At 52.4% G+C, this 21,090-nt stretch overlaps 2 protein-coding genes across 2 annotated transcripts; both read right to left on the reverse strand.

The window, feature by feature from the left end:
• Positions 1 to 4,265: 4,265 nt before the first annotated feature.
• Positions 4,266 to 5,516, reverse strand: NDUFS5 (NADH:ubiquinone oxidoreductase subunit S5). The gene is made up of 2 exons (XM_066335443.1): positions 5,167 to 5,516; positions 4,266 to 4,493 (listed from the first exon to the last, which is right to left on the reverse strand). The coding sequence occupies exons 1-2, from the start codon at positions 5,380 to 5,382 to the stop codon at positions 4,389 to 4,391; spliced, it is 321 nt and encodes a 106-aa protein (XP_066191540.1). The 5' UTR covers positions 5,383 to 5,516; the 3' UTR covers positions 4,266 to 4,388.
• Positions 5,517 to 14,201: 8,685 nt separating this feature from the next.
• On the reverse strand, positions 14,202 to 20,077 carry AZIN2 (antizyme inhibitor 2). The gene is made up of 11 exons (XM_066335442.1): positions 19,859 to 20,077; positions 19,593 to 19,706; positions 18,286 to 18,461; positions 18,036 to 18,209; positions 17,196 to 17,368; positions 16,639 to 16,770; positions 16,257 to 16,422; positions 15,972 to 16,134; positions 15,788 to 15,900; positions 14,996 to 15,219; positions 14,202 to 14,668 (listed from the first exon to the last, which is right to left on the reverse strand). Exons 3-11 carry the CDS (start codon positions 18,382 to 18,384, stop codon positions 14,527 to 14,529), a joined length of 1,386 nt encoding a protein of 461 aa, XP_066191539.1. The 5' UTR covers positions 18,385 to 18,461; positions 19,593 to 19,706; positions 19,859 to 20,077; the 3' UTR covers positions 14,202 to 14,526.
• Positions 20,078 to 21,090: the final 1,013 nt, after the last annotated feature.

Consider the following 21,090-nt stretch of genomic DNA (forward strand, 5'->3'; position numbering starts at 1 on the left):
GTGTGTTTTCCTGAGTGCTTCCAGAGAAGGGGTGGGACGCGGTGCAGGACACAGGGCGTGGGGTGTGGTGACACCTGGACGCCGCTTGGGACGTGGCTGGAGAGGAGCACGTGTTGCCCTGCGGCCCTGCCCGCTCGGATGCCGGGATGGGGAGGAAACACTTGGCCAAAACCTGCCCGCGTGTGTTTACACCAGTGGGGTGACCCCACAGATGCAGGGGCAAGGCCTCGAAGGCATGAGATCCAGTTGGGAATGAGGCTGTGAGTTCTGGGACCTGGGAACCCTCATGGGCTGCAGCCAGGCCAGACTGGTGCTGGGGAACTGGGGGCAGAGTAAAGGGTGTACTGGAAAAGGGTGTGCTTGTGGGTTGGCACCACTCCAGTGACAGGTGACAGTGACAGGGCCATCACCCTGGAGCCACCCTGCTTTTTGTGCAAGTCTCACTCCCTTGGAGCGTGTGGTCGGGTCCGTACTGGACACTGACGGATAAATGCACTCGAGTGGGGGCTGCGGTTCCCATCGCTACAGGGAACCCCAAAACCCGTGAGAGCCGTGGAGCAGGGAATGCTCATCCCGGCAGAGCCGGCGGCCCCAGAGGCGCTGGGAGGAGGAGGAGGAGGGAAGCGCCTCAAGAGCCAGACGCTGCCGCAGCGCCGTTCCCAAAGCTCCCGGACGGGTTGGGCGGCTCAGCCGCGTGTCTGCAGCGGGGCCGGTCCCCAGAGCCCGGCCACGGCCCCCGGCACCCGCTGGGGCGATGCTGTGACACCCTCGGTCACTCCTGCTCCCCCTCTTGGTGACCGGGCACCGCTCGCCCTGGGGACACCGCGCAGAGTTCACGGCCCGGCCGGCTGCGGGAAGTCCGGTGCTGGGTGTGTCTTTGTCACCCCGTGTCACCAGCCGGGCTCCAGCCTCCTCCCTCGCGGTGCTCTGGGAGCAAACGCAGCCGATTCCAGGCGTGCTGAATCCCGGAGGAGCGCGGGCGGCTGGGAGACGGCGCCTGTTCCAGCCTGCGTGGATCTCACACCCCGAACGCGCTTCCCGAAATCCCTCGCAGCGCCGCGAGGTGCTGGATTATTTGTGCTGCGAATCTGGGTTAGGATCCTGCGTTGTTTTGCCTACGTGGAGACAAGGAATTGTTATTTCAGGAGGAAGGGGGAGGCAGGTCCTGCCTAAATCATTTCGTTTCCCTGTTCCTGCGCCGCTCAGCAGGATTGAGGGGACCCCTGGGACCCCAAGTGCCAAGACCTTGGACATCCACAAGGAGCAAATCAGCCAGAACCCAGCTCTGCCCCAAGAACTGTCCCCTCTCCCTCATTAAAACCTCTGCCCAAGCCCAGGGCTGAAACCTGCCTTTTCCCCTTGACTTTTGATAAATTATTCATCTCCTGAGAGTTGTTTATTCCCCCTCTCCGAGGCAGAGAGGAGCTGCAGATGATGCACAGCACATCCAGGGAGCTGCAGGAGGTGGGGGCTCAGCCCAATCCCCAACTCCCTCTCCTGGGGGGCTCAGGGTTGTAGGACAATGGGAATGAGGGGCTGTAGGGAGGGATGGTGCTCTGCCCTCACCAGCTCCATGTCCATGGCAGCAGCAGCTCCCCACGGAGATCTCCCAGCCCCAGAGTCTCCCACCCAGCCGGGACGTGGCATCGACCCCGTGCCAAAAATGCGACAAAAAAGGCAAAAAGCAAAACAGAAATTTGGAACTGCTACAGGCCTGATATAGACCCAGCTCAGGGCTTCGTGGTGAACCACACTGTGGAGCTGAGGACGCTCCAAATCCCTTTGCCCAGGGGAATTCTGTCGGGAGCATCGGATCCATTTTCGATCCCTGCCGCTCAGCCAGAGCCTCGGTCTCCTCCCAGCAGAGCTGGGAGATGTTCTCTTTTTTTATCTCTCCACGACTTTTCATCAGGTCTTTGATTATTCCCTTTATTGGCCGAAATTCCTGACAGAGCTTTTAACTGCAGCAAACAGATCCTCTCCTGGCTGTGGCTGCTCCCCTCACGCCTTGGGCTGCGATAACGCCGATCACCGGAGCAATTGGATTTTGAATGGATTTAAAGAGCCACAAGGGAGCCAGGATGCATCCCAATATTTCCTCTGACATCTGGACCACTCGATGGGATGAGTCATTCTCCACACCAGTGAGCTGCCAGGCTTTTTGCTGAGCCTGGTGGTTTTTGTTCTTCCCCTCCTCTCCCTGGAAAAGCGACACTTCCTCATCAAAACAGGGTTTTTTTTTTTCTCCCAAAACAGAAATTCCTGGGAGTGTTGGCCTGTGCTGCTGTGTGGCTCCAGGTGCCACCAGCCCTCACATCCAGCTTGGCAGGGAGCTGTGATGCCATCAGCAAAGCCTCCATCAGAAAAGTCACTCCCAAAGTCTTCTCTGCATTCACGGTGCCTCCACCAGTGCAAATTCTCTTTGGGAAAGGGAAGGCTAATTGATAATAATTAATCATAATCTATAATGAGCGATTACAAGTGTGGAGGATCATGAAGATTTGACCTTCTGGCTTCCCAAATTTCTATCTATGGGTGAAACCCAGGGACTGAGCCTGGGGAGTTGCAGTGTGGTAAGGAATCAGCTCCTGGAACAGCTCAGCCCCGCTCAGATTTTTGGGATGTTCTATGTGGCCCCCACATCCCCCATCCACAGTCCTCTCCCTCCCTCCTCCTCCCCATATTCCCCCAGGACAATTCCCTGAGGATAAATAACTCCCATGGCTCCACAGCTCCACTCGATTTCCACCCCCAGCACGATTTTCCTCCTTATCCATCCTTTATTTGTTCTGGCAGCTCCGTAGCCTCCCCAGTTCCTTTCCACCTGACTCCCTTTTCCTCACGTGGCTCCCGTATTTTCCCTGTGTTTTCCTCCTCAGAGGTCCTCCTTGCCCACTTTCACAGCTGGAATGCTGAGATCCGTGGAGCACTGATATCCTGATGCTGGTTTTCCTCTGCCCAAACTCAACACCACCAGAGTTTTCATATTTAAAGCAGCAACTAGAATCCCTGAGGATTGTCAGTCTCCATCAGTTACTGCAAGGACATCCAGGAATTAGCCAGCATCCAGCAACGATGGGATCTTGAGTCAGTTATTCCTGCTTTGGGCAGGAAACAGGAGAAAAATATCAAAACTAATGAAAAAAAAAATTTAAAAGGACATTATTTCCAAAGTAATCTAAAAAAAGAGGGAACTCATAAGGCAGAGTGTGAATCAGCAGTGCCAAACAAAGGGAAGAGCCAATCCTGGGTCATGGAAGTGCCTCTGGCTCAGAGGGTTTGAAGGCAGACTGGGAATTTGGAGCTCTCCAGTGGCACTCTCCCCCTGCCAAGGAGAGCTGTGGCTGCAGCTCCGGCCGTGACTCAGCCGGAGCACAGGGAATCCATGGAGCAACGGATCCATCTGGGGCTGGGGGAAGGGACAAACCTCAGGCACTGCTTGGGAAGGCTGGTTTTAGGGGAGCTGAGGAGCAGCAGAAATCCCAGGAAAAGCTCAAGCCCTGCTGGGATGGCTCCTGAGAGACCACGGCTGTCCTCTGGAATCCAGGGAAGGGTTTCTTACACTGCACGTTGTTCAAAGGGGAAATAACGGAGCTCTCCTGGTTCAGATCCCTGCTCTGGACACTTTGGGATGGCTCAGAGCCGCCCAAAAAACAGCACTCAGCTGTGATCCCTCATATCCAAGGGCACAGCAATCCCTGGAGTCAAGGATCCATGAGATTCCTCTCCAGGGGAGCTCCTGTGCCCACGGTGGGATTCATGCCCCAGGAGCAGCACAGATCCCTCTTGGGGCAGGAGGCTGGAATGTTCCTCCTGAATTTCCCTCCTGGAATGTTTCTGCCCCCAGAGGTCAGGCTGGGCTCAGCCTTTGCCATCCCTGCAGAGGGATTTGCCAGGATCAGGAATCTCACAGCAAAGATCCAGCATTAACTCCAGCACCACCAGTATTAAAAACACGGATTAAAGCACAGAGCTGGCCACTCTCCACTTCCAGGGAATCACCTGCTTCAGTGCTGCTCCAAAACTGAGGGAATTTGGAGGGAATGGAAGGAAAAAACTCTCCTTGGCAGGGGACAAACCCCCTGGGCTATGCCAGGGGCTCCACGGATCCTGCTGACATGGGATTTCAGAGCCCCCAGTGAGGAAATCTCCTTCCCACACACTGAAAAGCCAGGAGAGATCCCGAATCCATCCACTTCCACTCTGAATCCGTGTGGAAACGAGGTGTTTTCCCCCCCAGAAAACAAGAAAGACAGAGCCAAGGAGCCATTCCAAAGGGATATTTACTGCCTGAGCGATGCCCAGCCTGAGGTTGTTCCCCTCAAGCCACAGCAGGGCCCCTGCCCTGTGCTCTGTGGGTTTTCTTCCAAGAGGAATTCCAGTGGGAATCACGGCCTGGGCTTCTCCTTGCCCATGTGGTAGTCGGGGGGTGTGTACTTCCCTTGCTTGATCATCTTGTCCCGCTGCTCCAAGATGATCCGGAGCCGTTGAGCCTGGCAGGGACACAGGGAGGGGCTCAGGGATCCCTCAGGGGGTCCCCAAAGCAGCCCCACAGCTGTGGAACCCACACTCATCCCACCCTGGGGCTCCTCACTCGAGTTTGAGGTTCTTCTCAAAGATTTCGGGGCTTTCAGGATGTTCTGGACTGATGGTATTTTGGGTTTCCAGCCCAATTTTCTGACCAGGATTTTGTCCTGGATGTGGATGCTGCTGGAGAAGCACCGAGGGCACGGAGAAAAGTCTGCTCCGAGCTGCCCTAAAACACTGAATGGTTTGGTTGGGAGGGAACTAAAATCCCATCCAGTCCCACCCCCATGGGCAGGGACACCTCGCACTAATCCGATTGCTCCAACCTGGCCTGGAACACTTCCAGGAGCGGGGCAGCCGCAGCTTCTCCGGGCTCCCAGAGCCACCACAGCCCTGGGGGAAGGGGCTGCTGCGGGGCCAGACACCCCCCGCCTCACTGGGAATGACCAGGCAGCGCTCCCACCCCGGGCTGGAGCCCCCAACCCTTCCCCAAGGACCCTCTGCACACTCTCCCCAGCCTGACCCAGCACCTCGAGTGCCCCCAGCCCGGACCTGGAGCCCCCCCTTTGGCAGGACCCTGCAGACCCCCACGCCTCCTGTGTCCCCACAAGGCCCCGCGGTGTCCCCCCGCTCACCCACCATCTTGGTGCGGTTCATGCACTCCATGAAATCCTCGTACTCCAGCTGACACTCGCGGCGGGCGCGGATCTGGCCCAGCCCGTGGCCGCACTCCACCCACTCGCGTTCGAAAGCGTGGCAGACCCCGGCCTGGCCGTACGGCTGCGGCATGCTCTGCCGCAACAGCCAGCTGTCCACATCGATGCCCAGCTGCTTCTGCAGGCCCCAGAACGGCATGGCTGCGCTTCTGTCGCGACACGGCCGCTGTCGCGCCGCCGACACCGCCGCCCCCCCTCACGGGCCCGCCGCCGTCCTTCACGGGCCTTTCGCGACGCTCCGGCCGTCAAGCGCAGCCGACGTCGCGGCACCGCGTCGCTCTTTACGGCTGGGCAGAGCCGAGGAAAAGAACAGCACGACGTGCGCCATCCGCTGTAGCCCCCTGGCGGATTGGAGGACTCGCTATACGCCGCGCCCCAGCGCCGCCTGGCGGCCACGGTGCTCAAGGCTCTCCCAGTGCTCCCAATGCTCCCAGTGTCCTCCCAGTGTCCTTCCAGTGTCCTCCCTCTGCCCTCCTCCCCGTGTCCCAGTGTCTTCCCAGTGCCCCAGTATCCTCCCTCTGCCCTTCTCCCAGTGTCCTCCCAGTGTCCTCCTGTGATAAAGTGTGTTTGTTCACTAAATCTGGGTGAAGGGATATAGATGCTTTGCTCACTAGAAGGGTGAAGGGAAATAGATGTTTTATTCACTAGAAGGGTAATAGGATATAGATGTAATAAAGTACATTTGTTCACTAGAAGGGTGATGGGATATAGATTGTAATAAAGTACATTTGTTCACTAGAAGGGTGATGGGATATAGATGTAATAAAGTACATTTGTTCACTAGAAGGAGTGAAGGGAGATAAGTAAGGTATGTCCGTTCACTAAATCAAGGATGAAGGGAGATAGATAAAGAATGTCTGCTCACTAAATCAAGAGATAGATAAATTGTATAACTTTACTGACCCCTTCCTGTTGAGATAAACATTTTCAGGGACACGCTAATTGCGATGATTAACTGCATCTGAGGAAAGGCTAATCAAGACCCTAGCAACACAGGATGGACATGCGCAGAGTACATCGAGGACAGTCACGTCGACAAGGAACAGAACTGTATAAGAGGACACCAGAGACCCCGGATCGGCGCGGCGGGTTTGTGGGACGAAGAGCCCACCTGTCGCCCAGCGCTGAAACTGCTTTTGCTTTGCTTGCTGTAATTAATAAAATTTCAATTGGAAACCATAATTGGCTTTTGGTCATAAATTGGTAACAATTTGGTGCCGTGACTCGGATGGGAATGCTGGTGGACTCGTGAGGGGCTTGAGGAGGCGCCCCACCTACAATAATAGGTGGCCTTGGCTCCCGGTCTTCACCCCACTCCCACCGACGATCCGAAATTCAAAGCAAAGGCAGGGAAAAGACCGGTCGACCCTATAAATTCTGTGCACAGGAGTCCGGACGAAGACGCAGGAGCGCGTGAGTACTGCCCGTTGAGCAGGGGAATCCGTTCGGTCGGGGTCGGGAATCCCGGAGTGTGACGTATGATGTGTGCGTGAGAGGGAAACCGGCAGCCGGATTTCCCAAGTGAGAGCGGACCCTCAGTAGTGCGTTTCTCATTGCCCGCGAGGGCGTGAGCCACGAACCAGGGGAAGCGAGTGAATACGTGTGAAAAGAAGGCACTCCGGAAGATGGGACAGGGGAAAAGCAAGCCCCCTCCACCCATAAAGCCCCCTCCAGTACTTAGGAACTCCCCGCTAGGATTCATGCTGGAGAATTGGGAACATTATCCCGGGATAAGGGAGAAAGATAAGTCTAAAATGATACATTATTGTGTAAAGGTTTGGGGAGGGCAGAAAATATCAAAAGATGTGTGTTGGCCGATGTATGGGTCAGCTGATGATAGGGTACAGCAGTTATTGAACTTTTGGGTGAACTCCAAAACCCCTTTCAGTCAGGAGGAAAGTGACTATGCGGCAGTTTGGCTGACGACACCAGGGGTCGCTATTTTCAAACTTTCAGAGGAAAAAAGATCTAAGGAACATAAGGCTCGAAAAGAGGAAGAAATTCCCATGGGACCCCCACCTTATATACCCCCGTCACCACTGGCTCCCCCTCCGCCTCACCCCGAGCAAAGTGAGCAGGAGGAACTGGAGCAGGGACCGCAAACACGTAGCAAAACCCGGCAACATAACCTATTTCCCTTAAGGGAAATGCCGATGGGGGGTCCCCAACCACAGATGGGATTTATATCCGTACCTCTTAACTCAGGTGACGTACGGGATTTTAAAAGAGAGATGGGAAACATCCTGGAAGACCCTTTAGGGGTAGCAGAAAGAGTGGATCAATTCCTAGGACCTAACATATACACATGGGAGGAGTTGCAGTCCATTCTGAACATATTATTTACCGCAGAGGAAAAGAATATGATCAGACGTGCTGGGATGCGCATTTGGGACGCCCAGCATGTCCAGGGGCCCTTAGCCGATACCAAATGGCCCTTACAGAATCCTCTCTGGAATCATCAAGACCAAAACCATAGAGGACACATGCAAGACCTTAGGACTATTATCATCCAGGGTATTAGAGAGGCTGTTCCAAGAGGCCAAAATATTAATAAAGCATTCAATGAAAGACAAAAGAAAGATGAAACCCCCACGGAATGGCTGGAGAGATTACGAAAAAATCTGCAGTTGTATTCGGGCCTAGACCCTGAAACACCGTTAGGACAAGCATTACTAAAAACACATTTTGTAGCAAAATCATGGGAGGATATTCGGAAGAAACTTGAAAAATTGGAAGATTGGCAAGATAGAGGTTTGGATGAGCTATTAAGAGAAGCACAGAGGGTATATGTTAGGAGGGAAGAAGAGGGTCATAAGAGACAAGTTAGAATGATGGTGGCTGCAGTCAGGGAAAGTAGAGAATCGGATAGGCAGGGTAAGGGGGAGAGAACCCGGAGACCACCCCCAAAGCAAGGGGGACCGGTAGAGAAGAAAGAAGAAAAGACTTGCTTCTATTGTGGTAAACGGGGACACTTTAAAAGAGACTGCAGAGTCAGGATACAGGATGAAAAAATGTTTAAAGAAGATTAGGGGAGTCAGGGGCTCTACATATTGGGGACCCCGAAACATCCAGAGCCCTTGATAAAATTAAAACTAGGTCCCCAAGCTAAGGAGGTAGAGTTTCTGGTGGATTCGGGGGCTGAAAGGTCCACCTTACAGAGTCTGCCTCCCGGGTGTAATTCATCACGGGAAACAGCCCTCGTTGTGGGAGCGAGTGGGATTCCGTTCAAAGCCGGGGTGGCTAAAGACATTTTAATAGAAGCAGAATCCAAACTGGGGGTGGGGGATTTTTTGATAGTACCCGAAGCTGAATTTAATCTATTGGGACGAGACTTGATAATTGAATTGGGAATAAATTTGGAAGTTAAGGGAAAAGAACTGAAAATAAGACTCTGTCCTCTTAGAGTAGAAGATGAACAAGAAATAAATCCTGAAGTTTGGTATACACCTGAAAGTGCAGGACAATTAAAGATACCTCCCTTTATGGTCAAAATTAAAAACCCTGAGATCCCGATAAAATTAAAACAGTACCCTATATCCTTGGAAGGTAGGAGAGGATTAAAGCCTGAAGTAGAAAGATTAATAAACAGGGGATTGCTAGAACCCTGCATGTCCCCATTTAACACTCCCATCTTACCAGTAAAAAAACCGGATGGGACATACAGACTAGTCCATGATTTAAGGGAAATCAATAAGCGAACGGTTTCCCGGTTCCCGGTGGTAGCGAATCCATATACCCTACTGAGCAAACTGGGACCTGATAATTTATGGTATAGTGTGATTGACCTAAAAGATGCCTTTTGGGCCTGCCCCCTGGACGAATCATGTAGAGATTACTTTGCCTTTGAATGGGAGGATCCTGATACCAATAGAAAACAACAATTAAGGTGGCGAGTTCTTCCCCAGGGCTTCACGGAGTCACCCAATCTATTTGGGCAGGCCCTGGAGCAACTCCTGCAAGAATATCAACCCCACCCTGAAATAACATTAATCCAATATGTGGATGATTTATTGATTGCAGGAAAAGAGGAAGAAAAAGTCAGAAAAGAAAGCATTAAATTGTTAAATTTTTTGGGATTGAAAGGACTTAAAGTATCAAAAACGAAATTACAGTTTGTAGAAGAAGAAGTGAGATATTTGGGCCATTATATCAGTAAGGGGGAAAAAAAGATAGATCCGGAAAGAATAAAAGGAATATTATCCTTACCAACTCCGGGGAATAAGAAGCAGATCAGACAATTGCTGGGGTTAGTAGGGTACTGTAGGCAATGGATTGAGAACTATAGTAGCAAGGTAAAGTTCCTGTACCAGAAACTTAGCACAGACGGGTTATTAAAATGGAGTGAGGAAGATAAGGGAAAACTACAGAGGCTACGGGAGGATCTCGTTAACGCTCCGGTCCTAAGCCTACCAGACTTAAAAAGACCCTTTTATCTGTTTGTCAACATAGATAATGGTACAGCTTATGGGGTCCTAACCCAAGATTGGGCAGGGAAAAAGAAGCCGGTGGGATACTTGTCAAAGTTATTAGATCCTGTGAGCCGGGGATGGCCCACTTGCTTACAGGCAATAGTAGGATGTGCCCTCCTGGTAGGGGAAGCTAAAAAAATCACTTTCAATAGCAATCTTAAAGTACTATCTCCCCACAATGTTAGGAATGTACTCCAACAAAAGGCTGAGAAATGGATATCGGATACTCGGCTCTTAAAGTATGAAAGTATCTTACTAGAAGCCCCCAATCTGACTTTAGAAACTACCAGCTTGCAAAATCCTGCACAATTTTTGTATGGGGAACCAGATGACACAAAATTAGTACATAATTGTCTCCAGACTATAGAAGAACAAACAAAAATTAGGCCTGACTTAGAGGAAGAAGAATTAGAAGAGGGAGAAAGGATTTTTGTAGATGGGTCCTCCAGAGTAGTGGAAGGCAAAAGGAAGTCGGGATATGCTGTGATAGACGGGAAAACCCTTAAAGTGTTAGAATCAGGACCCCTGAGTGGCACCTGGTCAGCCCAAGCCTGCGAACTATATGCTGTATTGCAGGCCCTAAACAGATTACAAGGGAAGGAAGGAACAATATACACAGACTCCAAATATAGCTATGGAATAATACATACTTTTGGAAAAATCTGGGAAGAAAGAGGGCTAGTAAACTCACAGGGGAAAGATTTGGTGCATCAAGAATTAATAAAGAAGGTGTTAGTAGCTCTACGTAAGCCAAAAAGGGTAGCAGTGGTACATCTCAGAGGACATCAAAGGGGAGTGGATTTTAAAACCAGAGGGAATAACGCTGCTGATCAAGAGGCCAAACAGGCAGCATTTAAAGAGTTAATTGTAACTCAGAAAGAACAAGAGGAGCCCAGACAGGATTCCTCGGCCCTATTATTTACGACACAAGAAGAACAGAAATTGACCCGGATGGGTATTTCAAAGAACGCAGAAGGGAAGTGGCACTTAGCAGATGGGCGAGAGGTGTTATCTAAATCAATAGCTACTCGAGTGCTAACCAGGTTACATAAACAAACACACTGGGGAAGCCAGGCTTTGATAGACCATTTTGCCACCAAATACATGTGTATCGGACTGCACGACTTAGCTAAGCACATTACCCAGGGATGCCCCACCTGCTTGAGAGTTAACAGATCAGTACAAAGAAAATTGCCATTGGGGGGGAGACCTTTAGCTACCAGACCATTTTCTAAAATTCAAATAGACTTTACTGAATTCCCTAAAGTAGGAAGATATAAATATGTACTAGTTATAGTAGACCACCTAACCCATTATGTTGAAGCTTTCCCTACCACTAGAGCAACTGCGCAAACGGTGTCTAAAATTTTGTTGGAACAAATAATACCTAGGTACGGGGTAACTGAGGTTATAGATTCTGATCAGGGACCACACTTTACCTCCAAGATAGTCAAAAACCTTGCTGAGGCTTTGGGAATAAGGTGGGATGAACACACCCCTTGGCATCCTCAAAGTTCTGGAAGAGTAGAAAGAATGAATGGGGAATTGAAGAAGCAATTAGCCAAGTTAACGATAGAAACCAAGCTCTCTTGGATAAAGTGTATTCCCCTTGCCTTATTAAATCTTAGGGCCCAACCTCGAGCTGATATAGGAATATCTCCTTTTGAGATGTTATATGGAATGCCCTATGATGCTGGAATACCACAGGATCACCCTGGAATTACAGACAAAATCATTCAAACATATATTAATGAATTGATGAGATACAGACAAGAATTATGGAAAAAAGGACAATTAATCCAGCGTCCCCCTCTTGATATTACCTTACACCAGGTAAAGCCCGGAGATTGGATCCTTATAAAAACGTGGAAAGAAACCACTCTGCAACCTCGGTGGGATGGCCCGTACTTGGTATTATTGACCACCAATACAGCGGTGCGAACTGCAGAGAGAGGGTGGACTCATGCCAGCCGCATAAAAGGGCCTATACCCAAGGACGAGTGGGAGGTCAAGAGCCCAGCCGGAGACTTGAAACTTAAACTGGCTCGTAAAGGGGGGGGGAACCCCACTTGAGAAAGACACCGATTGAATCTGACTGATTCTGGTCCTCTTGACTTCTACATCTTTTAAATACAGACATTGGGGAAACATACAAAGGATACATATATATTGTTTAACCTTATGGAATAAAAGAGAAGTGGTTAATGGATAGGGAACATAAGCATAGAACCTTTAGAATAAAATATTTACCTGGGGCTAGAAGGGATGATAAGGGGAATGTATATGCACAAGATGTGCAAATAAAGTGTACGGATTTATATTGTAGGGGAACCTGTTATCCATTTGTATGCTATCAATGCTTAGTGTGTAAAGACAGGTGGTGGACCCATTGTAATAACGGGTACCCACCAAAAGGAGTTTGTTATTCCTGTTGGTCTCTCCAACGAGAAATAACTAATTGGACATTGGCCCAGAGGGTGGCCACTGGAAACTTAATATTAGGATCTAATGAATGGTGGAATATTTTTGCAGAAGGGGTTAATCCGGACCTTTACTGTTATCATTCAAACGAACCAGTGCCTTTCGTGGCGCACATTATAGCAGGACTGTGCCGCAAAAGGGCAAAGAGCATCAATTGTAACGTTCCAGAGGTCAAAGACCATAATTGGAACACTTACATTCAAAAGACAACCCGAAGGGGGCAAAACTCCCCTCCTGAAGAATACTCTTGCTGCCGAGAAGATGGTACACCCCGTGGCTCGAAGCAACCGAGTCGACGGGCGAGGCAGAGGAGACAAAGACTGTGGAGGAGGTCGCCCCGATATCAGTGGAATCAAGAGGTTATGGTCCAGGAAATGCCCCAAGAGTGGGAATGACCCTCCTATCCAAAATCGTACCTGTTATTACAAAGGAGAGACCACTAGTTTAAGGCTGACAATTAAGATGACTATCATGTTAAGTTTATTTGATGGAGCAGACAAGAGCTAAAGCGATTTAATGAACAAAACAAAATAGCCTGAAAGAAAAAGGGGGGATTGTGATAAAGTGTGTTTGTTCACTAAATCTGGGTGAAGGGATATAGATGCTTTGCTCACTAGAAGGGTGAAGGGAAATAGATGTTTTATTCACTAGAAGGGTAATAGGATATAGATGTAATAAAGTACATTTGTTCACTAGAAGGGTGATGGGATATAGATTGTAATAAAGTACATTTGTTCACTAGAAGGGTGATGGGATATAGATGTAATAAAGTACATTTGTTCACTAGAAGGAGTGAAGGGAGATAAGTAAGGTATGTCCGTTCACTAAATCAAGGATGAAGGGAGATAGATAAAGAATGTCTGCTCACTAAATCAAGAGATAGATAAATTGTATAACTTTACTGACCCCTTCCTGTTGAGATAAACATTTTCAGGGACACGCTAATTGCGATGATTAACTGCATCTGAGGAAAGGCTAATCAAGACCCTAGCAACACAGGATGGACATGCGCAGAGTACATCGAGGACAGTCACGTCGACAAGGAACAGAACTGTATAAGAGGACACCAGAGACCCCGGATCGGCGCGGCGGGTTTGTGGGACGAAGAGCCCACCTGTCGCCCAGCGCTGAAACTGCTTTTGCTTTGCTTGCTGTAATTAATAAAATTTCAATTGGAAACCATAATTGGCTTTTGGTCATAAATTGGTAACACTCCCAGTGTCCTCCCAGTGTCCTCCCAGTGTCCTCCCAGTGCCCAGTGTCTGCCCCCTGTCCTCCTCCCAGTGCCCCAGAGTCTTCCCAATACACCCAGTGTCCTCCCAGTACCCCGGTGTCCTCCCAGTATAGTTCTCCCAGTGTCCTCCCAGTGCTCTCTCCAAGTCCCCAAATCTGGTGATCAAGAGTGATCTGACCAATGCACTCCTCCAGTGCTCTCAGTGCCTCCACCTCAGTGTCACTCAGTGTCCCATTACTCCTAGTGCATCCCATTTCCACGATTTAAGGTCCTCCCAGTGTCCCCCCAATCCTCCCAGTGTCCCCCCCAGTCCTCCCAGTGCCCCCCAGTTCTCCCAGTTCCTGGCCTTCAGGGTCTCACAGAGACCATACCCAGGGCAGGAGCCTTCATGAGGCCTGACAAGACCTCAGAAACCAGGGAGATGCCACAAGGCCCGGGTCTTCCCCCAGTTGTCACCCCCAAAACCTAAACCCACCCCCTATTTCCACACCCTCCCAAAATCCCAGGGGTCCCCCTGGATGCGTGAACAGAGTCTGAGGTTCAGGTGAACCGCCCCACCTTCCCTAACAAGCAAAGCCTCATTAAATGTTGATTGCAGAGGGATTCTCCAGCACCTCCGGCACAGGGTGGGGAGAAGGAGCCAGGGGCTTCCTCACCTGACCCCTCAAGGCCACGCTGGGGCTACCAATTATCACCATCACTCCTAAAAACAGAGCCCAAACCTGCCAAACCCCTTTGGAAGGCACGCACACTGCAGGAGCTGGAGGAGCAGGATTTATGGGACAGGATTTACTTCCAAGTCCATGAGAGCAGAGTGGGGCAATGCCAGAGGCAGGATGGCACCTTCCCCCTCCCTGGCACTGCCATGGGATCCTTTCCCCCTCTGGTTCCACCACAGGACCTCTCCCTTCTGGTACTCCCTTCTGGCACTTTTCCCACTGCGGTACCGCTGTAGCATTTTTATCCCTCCAGTACCACTGTGGGACCTTTTTCCCTGGGGTTTTTCCCATCCCGATACCATCATGGGACATTTTCCCCTGCCAGTACCACCACAGGACCTTTCCCACCATGGCTCCTCCTCCCACAGTGCCAGCACTGCTCAGATGATCCCGGCTGGAGCGAAGACAGGGGTGACACAAAGTGTCTCTGCCATCTCCCAGCCGCAGGACAGAGGGGTGCAGAGGCTCTCACGGTCGTCTTCTGCCTGGGGTGGTTTTCCCTGGAAGAGCTGGATGGCTTTCCTGCAAGTGGAGACACCCGAGGGGGAGCCAGGGGAAGGAGCAGCCCCTTGGGAATGGGATGGGCCCAGGGAAAGGGACACTCCAGGGCTCTCCTGTCCCCCAGAACGACAGCCAGAGCTGAGCTGGCTCTCTTTTCTCCACTGAAAAACTGGCTCAAGTTTGATAATATTAAAAAAATAAGATTTTTTTTGCTTCTGAGGCCATGATTTTACCCTGAATTTCCAAGTTCTGGTAGTTATATTTCCCCCTCTCCCTTGGGCCAAGAGCTCAGGTGGAAAAGAAGCCAGCACCTCCCAGCCCTGCCCTCTCACCCTGCCCATCTCTTACCAGGCCATGCGGGACATGGCGTAGGTGATGTGTGGCTGGGGAGCCCCCAGGAGCAGGGATGATGTAGGGATGGCTGGGATGGTGTAGGCTCCCATGTTCCCAAAAACCAGCCAGTCCCCCACGTGCAGCAGGGGCAGCTCCAGCCCATCAGCAATGCGATCCTCAGAGTGTCCTGGTGGGCCCCGGAGGCTGCTGCTGTGCCAGGGCTGCTCTGGGCAGGGTCTCTGAGGGAAAAACACGGAGCAGACACAGGGATGAGATGTGCCAGTGTCAGGGTCTCTGAGGGAAAAACACGGAGCAGACACAGGGATGAGATGTGCCACTGTCTCTGCAGGAAAAACATGGAGCAGACACAGAGATGAGGATGTCCCAGTGTCTCTGAGGGCAAAACACAAAGCAGACACAAGGATGAGACGTCCTAGTGTCTCTGCAAGAAAAACATGGAGCAGACAGAGGGATGAGATGTCCCAGTGGCAGGGTCTCTGAGGGAAAAACACAGAGCAGACTGTCTCTGCAGGAAAAACATGGAGCAAACAGAGGGATGAGGATGCCCCAGTGTCTCTGCAGGAAAAACATGGAGCAGACACAGAGATGAGGATGTCCCAGTGTCAGGATCTCTGAGGGAAAAACATGGAGCACACAGGGATGAGGATGTGCCAATGTCAGAGTGACCCCCAAAATTCAAGCCCAGTAATCCACAGACTGGGTATACAGCTTCCCCCTGTGTCGTGGGTGATGCCACCCAACGTGAGGGACATTTCAGGCTGTCCCCAAGCCAGGTGAGCCCCTCACCTTGTGCAGCCGAGGCCTGGGGCAGGGGCTGTCGAACAGGAGGCAGCTGAAGGCTCCATAGATGCCATCACTGAGGTGATACACTAGGCTCTTCTTGCTGCCACACTCTTCCTCTGGAAGGGAGCAGGGAGAGGGCTCAGGGGAGCTTGGGGACATAGGGGACACATCCTGCTGTCACACCTACCATCAGAGCCAGGCTGCTCCACGGGGATCTCCTCCAAGGCAGTGATGCTGACAGCCAAGGTGAAGGCAGAGGTGACATAGTAACGCCCAGGCCTGGCAACAATGTCCACCCCACTGCCCTCGGGGAAGTACAAATCCAGGGCAGAGTTTATCCCTGCAGCGATCTGTGAGGGGAGAAAAAGAACTTTCCTCTTGGTTAGCTGGGAACTCTGCAGGGAGCCAGACCCGGGGAGAGCTTCTAAGCTCACACTCTGCCTGCTGAGGGCAGGTTTAGGGAGGTTTGTACCTCTTCCAGTGGGGCTCTGGCATCCTCTGTGCCAGGGAATCCCCCTCCGATGTCCAGGAGGTGCATGTGGTGTCCCAGCTCCGTGCCCATGTCAAACACCAGCTGTGCTGTGGCCACAGCCTGTGCCAAGGCCTGGGGCTCCAGGCCACAGCTCCTGAGGTGGAAGCTGAGGGCACAAACCCCGTGTCAGCAGGGTTTGATTGTCCCCAGAGCACACGGGACATGGCACTGGGATTGTCACTCACTGGGGGCAGCTTCCCACATCCCACTTCCCACTCCCAGGCAGAGCAGCTGGGCCACTGCATCATTCCAGCAGGGAGAGCTCGCCACATCCCCATCCAGAGGGTTGAGCACTCCTGTGGAAGGAGGCCCATGGCTGTACCTGATGCCAACAACCTCCACAGCCTGTTCCTTGGCTGTCTCCAGCAGGTGCCGGCAGGATTTCAGCGTGGTCCCAAAAGTCATGCTCGGGTGGGCAGAAGGGATGGAGTCAGCAGTGATCCCCAACAACATCCTGCACAGCAAAGCCACACTGTGTTGAGGGATCTTGGAATAACAGAATGATCAAAGGAAAAGCCTTTGAGGGCTGAAAAAGCCCTCAAATATCACTGAGTGCAAATATTAACCCCAACTATTGAGTCCAACACTAAACCATGTCCCTGAGCACCGCATCTACAAGCTTTTTGAAAGTTTCCAGAGATGGTGATTGCACCCCTTGCCTAGGCAGCCTGTTCCACTGCCTGATCACCCCTCCAGTGATCAATTTTTTCCCCATATCTAATCTAAACTTTCCCTGACACAGCTCGAGGCCGTTTCCTCTTGTCCTATTGCTCGGGAGAAGAGACTGACACCCACCTTGTACAACCTCCTCTTGCCCCTCACAGTCCCCTGCCCATCCCCTCCTCCAGAACCCACTCCAGTGGCACTCCAGACACTCACCTGGCACGGGGGTGGCTCCTGGCCACCTTGCTCAGCTCCACCTCGTTGTCAAAGGCCATCAGCCTCACGCCGTGGGCGGCCGCGTACCTGATGTGGGCGACCTGCTTGCAGGGGCTGCTGTAGAAGATCCTGTCAGCTGGGACCCCAATGCTTTGAACCCGGGTGATCTCTGCCTGCAGGGAGAAGGGGACACGTGCAGCAGGTCCCCCCAGGAGCTGGGTGTGGATCAGCCACCAGCTCTGGGTCTTGGCCAGCTTGCAGTGCTGAGGAGGGCAAAGAGCCAGAGATGCAGCCTGGGCTTTTCCAGGGAAAAGCTACCAGAGCTCAAAGGGATCACAGTGGACTTTGTCCTGGCATGGAGAGGTTTAAAAACACCATGGGAATAGGAGAGGAAACAAGTGGGATTAGCAGGCCTGGGGTTGACCCCTGCTCTGAGCTGTGACAACTCTTGCACTTTCTCCCCCTGGAAACACATCCTACTTAATTACATAAAAGCAAGTGATTTAATTTTGCCTCCTCTCTGGAAGTCTGGCTGTTGCAAATGACAAGCAGGAGGAAGCAAAAAGTTTTAGGCTCAGCCCTAAGGACACCAAGAGTTGGACAGCCGTGGCAGTGACACCCCAGGGATGTGCTGTGCCACCAGCCAGGACAGCAGCTCCAGGGACAGGAATGTCAGCCAAAGGGAACAACGCTGAGAGGACAAGGATTTCTGGGCTGTGACAGCAGAGGGAGACTCCTGTCCCTGTAAATGTCACCTAGAGCAGAGACTGAGGAAAGGAGGGTGAGCTGTACCACTCCCCCACAAACATTTCCCCTGGAGCTGTCCTCCCACAGCCCTACCTTGTTGGCACAGGCAAATCCTGCCCCCAGCTCTGCCAGCAGCCGGATCACCCCTTCACTGCCGTTGCATTTAACTGGGAAATAGGGCTTCACTCGGGGCAAGGCCTTCAGGAAACACAAGTGTTTCTTCACGATGTCCCCAAGGTCTGCCACGAAGAAGGCCTGCTGGTCGCTCTAGGGGACAGCTGGAGTGAGCAGCAGCTCCAGGAGTGCCTTTTCCAAAGGCAGCAGCAGAGCAGCGAGCCCTCACCTCTTGGCACAGCTCCCCCAGGAGGTTCTCCAGGAGGTCTCTGGTGGTGAAGCCCTCCTCCACCATCAGGAAATTGGATTCGTTCAAGTACCCGTTCATGGTGTGATGTTCTGGGTGTGGTGATGCTCTTTTAAAGCCCCCTGGGGTAAGTGGATGGATTCTAAGGATGAGACACACTGTAAAAAGGAAAGGAATATTAGAGGAAGGGTCCATCAGCATGGACCACCCAGCCCACAGCCCGGGGTGCCCCTGGGTAGGGCTCTGTGCTGCTCTGCTCCAAACCAGCAGCTCTGCAGAGCCCTGCTGTGGTGTTAAAAAAACACACTTTGGGTTACAGCATCTTCCCCGGGGGAGGAGACACAGTTCTCTGCAGTTCAGAGCTCTGTTTTGGCACACGGCAGCCTTGTCTCCATCAGCAGGCACCAGCACAGTCAACAACAAAGCCAACAGCACCACAAAGAGCAGAGATGCGTTTCTAGGCCAGGACAGGTCCCTTCAGGCTCTGGAATGCAGCTGGATCTGCTGAGTGCTCAGTGGGGTGAACATCCCATATGGATTCCAAATAACTGAACTCTCCTGGACCCACTTTCCCAGTGGAAAGCCCCAGGACAAGGAAGGCACAGCACAGGCCACTTGCTGACATCATCCAGCCTCAGGACAGCCTGGATCTGTGCTGTGGGTGCAGTTCCACAGCTCTCCCATGACACAGGGAGAGCCCAGTGGACAAGGGACAGCCAAAGGGACAAAGGGACAGTTAAGCAGCACAGAGTTTTCTGGCTCATCCTAGCAGAGCTTTAGCTTTGAGCTCACCCCCTTAGCTTTAACAATCTCCTGTCCTGGATCCAGCCTGGCCTATAACCCAGGGAGCTGATGAGCTAGCAGGGAACATTTCCACTCCAATAATCCAGGTTTAGCTTCAGGGCTCTTCCAGGAGCATGGTCTCTCTGATTTGAAGTTAGCAGGAGGCAGAGGTTTCATTTCTCAGAGCTGCACATCACCTTCTCCCCACAGAGACCTCCTGACAGCATTCCAGGGGGCACTGGGAGAAAGACCACGGTGGCCCCAGAGCAGCAGGATGTTGTAATGCATTGAGCAAGCACCACCAGCCAATTCCAGAGATGAGGAATGAAATAAAAAACATGTTTTGAAGCTCTTAGAGCTTCATAATCAGGGAAGGAGAGCAACTCCTCCAGCTTTCCCCTTCACTCCCCATCCCCAAACAGCACCCAGCCCACCCTGGTCAGGCACAGAAGGGATGAAATGGGTAATTTTTGTCAGAACTCGTGCCCCAGCCTCCCCCTCCTTACCACGGTCCTGTTGTCACTCCCAGGTGTCCTGGGGTGCTGTCAGGGGGGCTCCCCGAGGAACACCAAGCTCCAGCAGCAGCCCGAGGTGTAGCTGTGCCTGGGGGTCCGGGGTCTCTGGGGAGAAGCAGAGCAGGGGTTTAGAGAGGGAGAGGGACACTGACAGCACGATGCCCTTCACCCCCATCCCCAAATTCAGCAACCACAGCTCCCTTCTCACCGTGCCAGGCAAAACAGCTCCCCCACAGCCCCCCTCAAAGCCCCCTTACCTCAGAAAGCATTTAAACAGATTCTGCCATGGGTCTCCCAAGAGAAGGAACCGGCTCCAGGGCCGGCGGTTTGTGCTGGCCCAGCTCCCTGCCTGTAGAGGATGGAGGGGCTCTGCACCCCTTCTCTGCCTCCCTGCTCTGCCTCCCAACCGTAACCACGACAACCAAATCCAGCCTCCCTATTGGCTGAACCGCCTCCGAGCATCCTTCATCCCTTTTGGAGAACGCTCCCCCTCCTCGCCCACCCTCTCCCAAGGCTGGGGCTGTCCCCTGCAGTCACCCCGGGCTCTCACCGAGTCCCCGCGGCTCATTCCCAGCCCGGCAGCCCGGCCCTGCTTCCCGCGGCTGCGCATCCTCAGCGCGGCGACCCTCAGCGGGAAGAGAGCCCGAAATACCTCGGAAACGCCGCTGCCAGGGAAACCAGGCTTCCCGCAGGTTAAAGGCTGAGCGGCGTTTGGCAGGGACTCCGCAGAGGGGAGGGTAGTTGGGAAGATGTCAGGGACTGATCCTGCCCTTGCTGAGCTGCTGCTGGTTCTGGTGGGTGCCTCAGTGGCAGATCCAGCTCTGCCATCAATGCAGATGCTCTGTCTGATCTGTGAGACCCGGCTCTTGGAAATGGTGCCGCTGCTCCATCCCACGAACAGGAGGGGCTCAGCAGGGATTTTTTAACTCTTTATTAAATGTGCAGGTCCCTCTCTGGTGTTGCTGAGGAGCCAATGTTCTGTCTGTGGAGGGGTGAGTGAGAAGGATCAATTATCCTGGATATTTCTGTATTCAACACTGTGGTCTTGGCTTTGCCACACACTCTCCTGGCAACCATGGCCAAGGAAGCTCTTGTCTGCTGTGAGATCCTGGCTGGTTTTGCCTCTGCCCTGGCCCGTCACCAGTGCTGGACTGTGCTGTGTGGGATGTGGGAACCATGCAGAGAGGCTGGGAGAACAGAGAGATGCAGAGCCCTGCAGTGCCAGTCCCTCCTGGATGTGCTGGGCAGCGTTGTGATGCACAGCCCACACAGAGCAGGGCACTGAGCCCATCCCACGCAACGCCAGGACAAGCACAGGGCAGAATCACAGAATCAATTAGCTTGGAAAAGATCTCTGAGATCATGAAGCCCAACTGTGACAGGACACCACTGTGTTAACTGGACCACAGCACCACCAGCACAGCATCCAGTCTTTCCTTAAACACTTCCAGAGATGGTGACTCCACCATCTCCCTGGGCAGCCCGCTCC

Source organism: Sylvia atricapilla, chromosome 24, assembly GCF_009819655.1.
Source record: "Sylvia atricapilla isolate bSylAtr1 chromosome 24, bSylAtr1.pri, whole genome shotgun sequence".
NCBI classification, from domain to species: Eukaryota; Metazoa; Chordata; class Aves; order Passeriformes; family Sylviidae; genus Sylvia; species Sylvia atricapilla.